Raw genomic sequence first — 10,786 nt, forward strand, 5'->3', positions numbered from 1 at the left:
AGGAAGAGGAGGAGGAGGAGGAGAGGAGGATGACAAGGCAGAGGAGGAGGATAAGGAGGAAAGGGAAGAAGAAGAGGAGGAAGGGAAGTAGGAAGTGGAGGATGAGGAAGAGCAGGAGGAGGAGGAGGAGGAGGGGGAGGAGGGAGGACAAGGAGAAGGAGGAGGAAGAGAAGGAAGAAGAGGAGGAAGGAAAGGAAAAAGTAAAGAAGGATGAGGGAAGAGAGGGAGGAGGAGGAGGAGAACAAGGAGGATGAGGAGGAAGATAAGGAGGAGGAGGAGGAGGAGGAGGAGGAGGAGGAGGAGGAGGAGGAGGAGAAGGAAAAGCAACAAAAAGCAAGGCCTAACTACAGTAGCCATCTTCAAACTGCTCACTGAGCATACACTATACCTGAGCCATCTGGAAGTGACTGGACATAGGTTGGGAACATCTTGACCTTGGCTTCAGAGTGAGTTTTCTTGTCCAGACCTTTCTCCATCTGCTCAGTCAGCCTCTTCCCAATGTCCTTCATCTGTTCCAGGGATACCGAGAACGGCTCCAAGATATCCTTCACCTTTAGGGAAACACAGAAATTTCGAGGTAAGGCACTTGAGGACAGTGTGGTTTGTTCTTACTTCATCTCTTTCACTTCTTCTCTTGATGCCTCATGCAGTTAGTAATGTACACTTTTTCCATCTTGCCATTAAACCTCAGAAATATGTTCCATGCAGGGCTGCCAACTCTCTTGCAATCGGCATGAGACTCACACAATTCACCAAACTCTCAATCGTATCACTCCGATCATGAATTCACACGGAGAATCCCCCCCCCCCCTCCCAACAAAAAGAAGTTAAAAAAAGTCTCCAAAATCTCTGATTTTTTTTTGAATATTCCAAACATTCAAAATTCCCAAATCCAAAGTTTCTACATTTTCCCTATAATTGGGGCACCAACTCCATGTACAGCATGTGTGGAAATTATAACCAAAGTATGCTCCAGATTGCACTACAGGTATTTAAAATGTACAATTTTTAAAACTCCCTTCATTGGAAGGGGAGATCTTCAACTCCATCTCCCCCTACCACCCACTCAGTCACTTCACTCCCTGTAATTTAGGCTTGATCGCTCCATTTCCTCACAGCGTACACATGTACCATCTTACTCCAAATTCAGTATTCATGTTGACAACCCTGCTCCATGACAAACAGCAAGGTACACTGTAATCACACTTTATACACCTCAAAAGCCATTCAACCTCATTTATCACCACAAGATTGGTTTCATGAGCGAGATTTTATAAGTAAAAATGCAATTATACTCGATGTGAAGGCATCCTCTATGGCATTAGATGTAATGTGCATGATACATGCAGACTGGGGTAAAAATTCTCTAAGTTTTACCTGTCTCAAAATGTGAAAGGAATAGCATCGCTCGCAAATGACAACTAAATCTATAGCTTAGGTCTCATCCAGTGTGGAAGACTTTTGAGATATGCAACAGCGATAAATGAATATTACTGGGAGATAAAGTTGCAACGATAAGTAGTGAATAAATAATTTGAATGCTTTTCACTGAGCATCACTACAAAATGTGCATGCAAGAATGCTTCTTCAAAAGTGTTTGAATGATTTAACATCAACAGTCCACATTGCTCACAAGTGTTTGTCTCCTTCTCAAGTCATGCACTTCTTTTTTTTTAGTTGTTCATTTTTATTTTGTGGTCATTTAACAAAACAGAAAACCTTTCTCACATCTCAATGATTATAACAATAATAAGATAATATAAATGATAACTATGTATACTGTGCCAAATCCACTATGTAGAATGCTCAAGGTGCATATAATAGAGAGCAAATTACGTTAGAAACAAACAAAAAAAGTTATCAAATTTTTTTGAAGGAGTCGCAAGTCATTAATGCTTTGATGTCATCAGGAAAGGTATTCCATATTCCATTGCTGGAGACAGATCAAAATTAAGGATTAAAATTTCTCATTGCCAATGACAGTCTGTACAAGTTAGATGTATCCATCTCTTCCGGATCATCTTTAAGATGTACATGTAGATGGCCTCTCAGTGTATTTCTATGCTGGGGGGGGGGGGGGGGGGGGGGGGGTAGAGGAAAAATGAGAGCATTGATAACAATAATGATTACAGCAGATGAGGAGCTGTGTGGACTTAAGCAAAGCAATGCTTACTATAATGAAAGCAAATATGATCGGAGGTTAGCAAATGGAACTTGCAAGCCCCACATTACAGTATGTACTGTATGTGTGTGTGTGGTGTATGGTATACCTTATGACTACACAAATATAATTTTCATGATGGTGAAAAGTTCATACCAAAACATTTGCATCATACTAAAACATTTGCATCATGTGTACACATCACTGAGAGCAGATTGATTGCAGTTGTTATCATATTTTTTTTTTACACATTCAAATGTAGCTTTTCCTCATGACTTTAATAGTTTCCACAATGTTCCATCTCTGGGGGAATCCCTTTGAGAATAGCAGGAGCAGTTCCATCTGCTGAAAGAATAGAAGCACCATGTTCCTATGGGGACAACTCATCTCTTTGCGCATCAATAAATTTTTTTTTGGCTTTACTCCCCCTATCAGGGCAGCTTACCTCCCCCCACCCCCCCCCCCCCCCCATACCTTGGCAAAAAGAAAGTGGGAGCTGCCTTATGTAATCTTTGCAAACTTGCAGTGAAGTGCATTTGCACATTTTACTTATAACAGCCATTTTAATACCAGGCACACCAGCTAGGTACATGACCTGGACCAAAGCACTGTTTTAAGCTGCTGAACACAAGCAATTTCTGTTCCATGAGAAGGGTTCCGTCGATCCGTTAGAAGTCATCGAGTCTGGTTTCAAACAGGCATTACAAATTACTTTTTTTTAAATAATTTAAACTATAATGCTGCACACAGGATATGTTTTTGTCATAAGCATCAACTGCAATACTGATTTCATAATTTCCCGAAAGAGACACAATTTAATATGATGCTGCTACAGATGTGGAAGTGACATCAGAACTGTATTTCACAAATCCTTAAAAACAAAGGAAGTTGGTTTCCCTTCATAAATCCAGGGAAAATAATCAGGTTTTCGTCTTTTCATCCGGACGGAAAATAAGGAAATCTTCAATATGCGAGTACCGTCACGTCCATGCAACCGCTATGATCCCACTATTCTGACATCCCCAAAGGTCTTTGTCCTATAGTGTATACCGCAGGAAAAAGCAAAAACAAAAACAAAGGGAAACGAGACATGAAAACTCGTCACATTGAGGACGAGTTAGGTGATACGCTTGTGGTCATGAGATGACAGTCATCTGTGATCGACAAAGAAAAGAATGTGATATAGGCACCTTGAAGTTATATTGAGCGTGCATGCGAAACCGTATCTGTAACCACTCGACCACGAGTCATCCACGGAAATGGTAAGACAAAAAAACAACAACAATGTATAGATATAACGGGGGGAAAGTCAATGCCCACTCAACTAACGTGGCCGTGTGAACATCTATTGCATTGCTAGACGGAAAAGCGGCCTTGTAACGACTGAGGTCGCTATGCCATTTCTGGCAACTTGGGAAAAATACGTCCCGCAGACATAAAACCTATAATCGGCTGGTTTTGATACCTTGCCTTTAATCACAATTTTCAGTGTAATGACGTCATCAAATTACAAAACAATGACATGGTCTTGAAAGAAAATTGTTCAAAGTACAACACCTCAGTCGTCGTCATTACATACTATGATCGGTTTGACAAAGTCAACCTGCAAAATGTTGCTGCAGTCGAAGCAATGTGGTCTCCAACACACAAAAAAGAGGGATATGGCGTGTGTGTGTGTCTGTGTGTGTGTATAGGTGCGTTTATATACGAACGTGATTTCTACATGGACGAATATGTAATACAAAATTGAAGAAAAAAAAACAGTAAAGTAGCTAATTATTTTGTTTCGTGATCTTGTGGGGTTCGAACCCGCAACCTCACGTCTCTGAGACGTCGCCTTTAACCACTCGGCGACACGTCTCGACGGGAAAATATGGGGAACGTTATGGACTTGAAAGACAGTTGTTCAATATATAACACATTCATCGTACGTTGTCAGTTTGCTATTGACATGACGATCTATCATTTGAATATGAGGCAGGCATTAGTACCTGTATGAAATTATTATAGGCATGGTTATCAAATTGCCCTAAAATATCCTTATAATTGCCTTATTTTTACACACAGTTACGCTATCCCTTTAAACTCGTCACAGTTTAATCAGAATCATTAACATCATACATTAGTACCATATTCAGTTCCATAGCTGATCACGTTTGCTAATCAATTAAGAGTAATTGTCTAGCATGTGTCATATGGCCAACCTGTATACACACGTATATACACACACACAATGCTAAATGTATGTATCAAACATCTGTAACACAGCTTTGAACTAACTATAGGAATTATCGCTGCACTTATCATCCATACTTTTTATCACTATCTGAAACTCCACAAAAACCACTAATTGACAAATAATCATCAATACAGAAGACTGAATACCTTTTTTACAATGTATAGCTTGTTACATGTATAAATCAGCACAAAGTAACCACGACTACATTGTGTTACTGAATTAATATGAACAAATTTCATGTTGTGACAGTATACTATATCAGTTTGAAAAGCCCAACCTGCAAAACTATAATTTTGCAGCAGTCGAAGTAATGCAGTCTCCAACGCAAAACAAAGGTATACTGTGTGAGTGTGTGCGTATAGGTGTGTTTACATGCAACGTGATTTCTACATGGACGAAGGTGTAGTACTCTATTGAAGAAAAAAAGTAAAAAAAATATATTATTTTCTTTCGTGCTCTTGTGAGGATCGAACCCGTACGTGTGCAACCTCACGTTTCTAAGACGACGCCTCTAACCACTCGACCATACGTCTCGACGAGAAAATTAGAGGAACGTAAGCTTATGTACGTGAAAGATGAATCAGGAATCGTTTGGTCCGCATTCCATTCTCATTTTCAGTTTTAAATTGCAAAATTGTCAACCTCATGAGGAGATTTCAAAGAATAAAATGCATGATTACTGCAGCTTATTGTCACAGCTACAACATAAATAAGTTTCAGAGGAAATGAAGCAAAATCAGCTGAGATAAAGGTGCTTAAACGTTGTCAAGTCAATGCATGGTTTCTAAAAAAATCACCTCCCATAGACATAACACGTAAACTTGTCCGATTTTGCGTCTTTACCTTTAAACACAATTTAAAGCATGATGACGTCATCAAATTTCAAAACCATGACATGGACTTGAAAGGCAAATGTTCAAAGTACAACATATCTGAATTTGGGATAATATTGAGCTTAAACAACAGAGATACGAGCAAATGAATGTCAGAAACAGTACCTCAAAAAAATTAATTCCACTTTTTTGATTTCAGATGACGATATGATGACGTCATAATGTAATTATGGAAATAATGATACTTGAAACGTCATGTCCAATTTATATGCTTTTGTAATATGCAATAAAAACATAGGGTCACCTGACGTTTTAAAGAGCTATGGCGAAATAAACAAAGACATGTTTTTTCACTATATTTGCACATAGACGCGCACGCGAAATTTGAACTTTGACGCAAGTGCATTGCTTTGTTATTTGTAGGAATCGATTAGAAATCAATGGATATTGTTGCTCAAAGTATCAGGAATCCAAATCTGTCAAAAAAAGTGTATTTTCATGTTGCTGACGCGCTGTGCGCGCGAAAATGCGCGGACGGACGCGCACGCGCAAAATTGTTTGAAACGCATAAAATTGTCTGAAACTTCGAGATTTCCCATTGGAAAGTTGTTTTGAGCCTTTTAAAATTTTGACGCGCGCTTACGCGCACTTAATGATGTCCTAGGTAATTAGCATCAAAAGAAGTAAGATAGAACGTGACCTGAACTTTATGTCCACAAAAAATGATACAGAAATGACCTTTAGTTATGAAGTTATGATCGATCATGTAACATGGTCCAAAAATCACAAAATGGCGCCTAGACGACGTCATAGATATGTTACTGTCATGAAAACCTTATTGTGGCTAGATATTGTCATGAGACATGTTCCCTGAAAATGTCATGTTATTCCGTAATGTCATTCTTGAGATATTGATGACACAAAATTGTCCAGAAAGAAAGAAGAATAAAAAGAAATAAAGAGAGATTTTGACAATCACAATAGGTGATACGCTGATAGCGTATCACCTAATTACCCTTAATTTTGTGAAGAATACTGTAAATGAGTGGTTTCAATCTTTGCCAAGTGGATCAGCACAACACATTGTATTAATACCCTTTAGTTTATTTTAAAAAAAAAGACTTTTGAACAAGTAGGATAAAGGCATCTATACATTGTATGCCTCACTGCATGCAATGTACATTCACTTGAGGAAAGAAATTGAGCTGCAGCAGTTTATGTTTTGCTCAGTTAGTCTTGTTTTCAACTGTGGTACAAGCAAGTACTTTCAATGACTTTAGGGCATTTTCTTTACTAATGACATTACTTTCTGTAACTATGTACAATTGTACCTGAGCAAATCCTTAAAAGTTATATGACCTACATGAGAGTGAGAGGTACAATGTACAGTGGTGATAACTACAGGAATTTCTATGGTAATGTTGAAAATAAATTAGTAAAATAAACTACAGAAATAAGGAGAATGGTCTTGAACAAAAATACCAAAGCTTCATTTTGCCTCAGCAGTAGTGATGATCATCACATTACAACCTTTATTCTAATGAATTTTTCTTTCTATTTTTTTTTTTAACTTCATGTATCCCTGGGCTTCTTGTACATCAAAGAACATGCATTTTACTGTCTCAAAGTAGGAAGGGACACAATGCAAAACAAACGCAAGTGAATTCACCAAATATTTTATCCTAGCTGCTACTGTTCCATCCCCAATTTGTAAATTTGACACACATTATGCTCAGACTGATGTTGTTCAAATACAGCTCTCTATCTCCAGATAAGCCACAGAGGAGGGAGAAAGGTTTGTGAATGATGGCTGTAGACTCAGCTACAGGTTGTTTTGACTCTCACAATAGGCAGTCAAAACATCTAGGGTGTGTGCACTTCTAAACCATGCTTCTGTCAAGTAGTTCATATCAAAGTGAAGAGAGAGAGAAAAAAAGTTTGTGACAAAATTATGTTTGTGAGTTTGGCTGTTAATTGTACGAGATAACTTTAAGTAATCTCCATACTGTTGTGTCTTCCTCTCTGCACAAGGTGATTTTTACAGCAAACCAAAGTAACCTCCAGCCATTAAATCATCTAAAAGTTTAATGGGAAGTACAATGTATGTACATTCGTTATCGGAACATGATGAACATGGTGTACATACACGTGAGGTTTCAGACCAAGTCCATCATGATTTGTAATCACTAGAACAGCAAAGGTAAATAGTCGGTGGAGCTTTGCTCTTGAAGAGCTCCATCAGTCCAGGTTTCTTGGTATCGGCTTATTTACACTGCAAAGGCCAGGTTATAAACCGTGTATTTTTCCATTCATCCCTTTTAAACTATCAAAGTCATTCATATCTCCGGTATTCTCATACAATGAGTTAATCATTAACTTGAAAGTGAGATAGTACAGAAACTAACGTCAGACATTACACAAACAAAGGTCAGAACTGCACGTGAGTATGTGCACCGAGTCTAAAGGTTAATTTCAAACTGAGCATATCATTGCTGGTACTTGCATATTTCATATCAAGGTGTTCATATTTTTTGTTTACCTTTACCATTCAACCATATTCAAAATGAGATAAAATTCGGCAAATCATGGACACAGATTTGAAAAGGTCAGCAGGTTGATGAACCAAGATTTTTTATGACTGTGTCACCGTGGTATTATATGCTACATGCACACACGACAGTACTCAGCAGACAGAGCTTTCAGGACGAGATTAAGGATATATTCAAACAGTCTGTGCTACACCGTTATTCAACTCAAATCCTTGAAAATACATGATCTGTCTGATAACGAAATCTCTGGTTTTACATGTAGATGCACACAGCATTGCAGTAAAAGTCATATTGCCCTGAGTGGAAGAGTAAAAACAAGTGTGAAAAAAGTAGAGCCATAATAAACTTTAAATATCTATATGGAATGGTATAATGTATAGCTCAGATGATATCATATTTATATTGGTATGTAAATTACATATTTATTTATCACAATACACATGTGAGATGTACTAGATTGTATGACTGTAATCAATCTAGTGAATGGCATTGACAAAAGGATGCATGCTTTCAAGCTTTAGAAAGGTGTGTTATGATTTGTGCATGTTGGTAAAGCATTACTTGTAGAAGGCAAAGCACTAACATACATGTAGTCAAGTGTACTGATATGAAGCAATGATTCTCAAATTTTCCATTCTAAAGCAAGCTTCTTCTTTTTTTTTAACCAAATCTTGCCAGGTAATGTACTTACAGTGAAATTCATGAGAAAATGGCACATGGCATTTGTATAAATTTCAATTTGATATTCCTTCACACAATGAAGAAATGTCATCACAACAATATGGAAAGCAAATTTTTCAAGATGGGATGAGGTGCATGGAATGTTAGAAACCAAACACGCTACCAGATTAATTTTCTGGGGGTCCCCAGGTAACCCAAGCTCCTTCTTCATGCTAGCAGGGTCCCATGAGCTGTTCTACATTAGTGAGAAAACAAAAATCAAACAGAAATATACTACATACATAGACATGAAAGTACTCAGTGCATGCAAGGTTAGAACAATGGTTGAAAAAAAAAAAGCAAACAAGTGAATTATTAACAAGAGGCATGACAAAATATCACTCCAATAGTATCATCACAACGTACTCCTGTTGGAAGAAAGAGTAATGTTAATAGTTCATTAAATAGTTCATTAATTTTCCGATGTTCAAGTGATGGACATATTAAGGACGTACAGTAACTTTGCAAGTATTTAGTAAAGATTTGCTATTAACAGACAAACAGGAGAAATCACATTGTTTTTTTCTTTTTATTCCCAAGACCATTTACAAGAGTCTAATGCATAACATAAGCAATCACCAAATATAAATACATGTAGTGCCCATAGCCAAAAATGTAAGTTTACTTAAACTGCACAGCTGTAGTTCCTATTGTATTGATTGAAGTGAACATTTCAGGATCCATTAACCAGGAAGTAACTACAGAACATAAACTTGACAATAAATTGATGGAGACAGAATGACTTGCAGTCACACATGACAGAGCAGGCATGTCAGAATTTGTAGCGACAAATAAGATTTAGTAGCACTTTGGAACAATGAAACACCAGAAATAATTGATATCAATAGTACCAGCAGCATCTTTGTGGCTAAGGCAAAATTTAAGAGTAGTGTTAGCTGCGTTGAGCTAATTGTAACTGTACGAGTGAGACAAAAGTTTGGATTTGGGGAAACAATGCTTATAATATATTTTGGTTACAAGACACTCGTCTAATTATGAACAATTCTTAGATCTACACAATTGGGGTGTAGCTGTTTTATTGTGTTAATGACCCAATGTTAAACCTGCAGTCACCTCCTCTCTCTGCTTTGGCACTCAATGCTGACTCATTATGGTTTTATTCTTTAATTGACTCGAGTCTAAATCATGATAATGAGCCCCAAAGAGGCGAGATCAGTAGAGGAGCTACCGTTTATAGACTTAACTGTTTGCAATAGAATTGACTCTAGACTATAGATACCTAGATGTCGATATGTCTCAAACTAACATGTTAATGACTGAATGTTAGATCTAACAACACGTTTGGACCGTAGTTATAGTTTTAGAATAATACTCTAAGATGCTAATTCAGAGACCAACCTACCTCCATCCAAGAGTCCATGATCAAGATGCATAGTTGAACAATACAAAACACTGTAATTAATTTTCATTGAACTGAAACTGAAGCCAGGTGGTGTGTTCAGATGATCCGACTAGCGTTACTGAACTACATGTAGGCTACTGTACATCATGTGTGCTATGGCCACGGAGACGTTTTGTATGTCGTAAGCAGGGGCGATTAAAATGATTTGACTATCTACTGTAGTGTTAGATTGGCTCGATGAACAAGACTTATTGACAAGGAAGTTACCTGCTGAGGAACCTGTATCACCGACATTGTTGCTGAGATGAGTCTGATGATCTCGCACCAGACGCAGAGTAGGAAGACCTCGTGGGGAATCAAAACAGGATCGTAAATGCGATAAAAGCTGTGAAGTGCAGTGGTGTCGCTCCGTTTGGATTGCGTGTGTGTTGTTATCACAAGAAATTGATGAGCGAGTGATCAAGATTGTCGTATGGGGTAGCGCACGTCTGTTCACGTCCACTGACTTGACTATCAGTATCAATCTTCAGACTAGAGCGAAAATGGACTCATTACAAAGACAGGAGAGTATGTCAACCGGTTTGAAATAGGCTGTTGAATACGTGTGTCTACGGTCAATGTGTGGTTCTGCTACTTTATCCCGGTTTAATGTAGCGAATGGCTCAGAAGGAGCTAGAAGGTTTAGTTCCTCGCTGGGCACGCGGTGTAGGTTTGTACTGGTACACGTTGATGAGTAAAGTACGTTGGATGAGTTGAGGCCAGCTAGGGCATGCACAGCGTAATGTGTATTTGTGTGTACGTGCATTTACTCGTAGCTTGTTTGCAACGAGGTACGGCTTGAGGAGTGTGTGTGTCGGAGGCTCGTATGTGGGCGCGGCCTTTCGCAGGGGGTCAGGCTATGACGTCTTTGTCATTCACAAA

At 38.3% G+C, this 10,786-nt stretch overlaps 1 protein-coding gene across 1 annotated transcript in view; it reads right to left on the bottom strand.

Annotated features, from left to right (window-relative positions):
- Positions 1 to 10,360, bottom strand: part of LOC139728812 (hexokinase-4-like) — a 34,538-nt gene extending 24,178 nt beyond the window's left edge. The window contains exons 1-2 of the mRNA XM_071639749.1: positions 10,133 to 10,360; positions 389 to 551 (exon numbers count right to left, since the gene is read on the bottom strand). Of these exons, the coding sequence (XP_071495850.1) occupies positions 389 to 551; positions 10,133 to 10,159 (190 nt within the window). The 5' untranslated portion in view covers positions 10,160 to 10,360. The remainder of the gene's footprint in view (positions 1 to 388; positions 552 to 10,132) is intronic.
- Positions 10,361 to 10,786: the final 426 nt, after the last annotated feature.

This window comes from Diadema antillarum, unplaced genomic scaffold, assembly GCF_040938485.1.
Source record: "Diadema antillarum isolate AM-2024a unplaced genomic scaffold, OU_Dant_1.0 seq00000201_RagTag, whole genome shotgun sequence".
Taxonomy (NCBI): Eukaryota; Metazoa; Echinodermata; class Echinoidea; order Diadematoida; family Diadematidae; genus Diadema; species Diadema antillarum.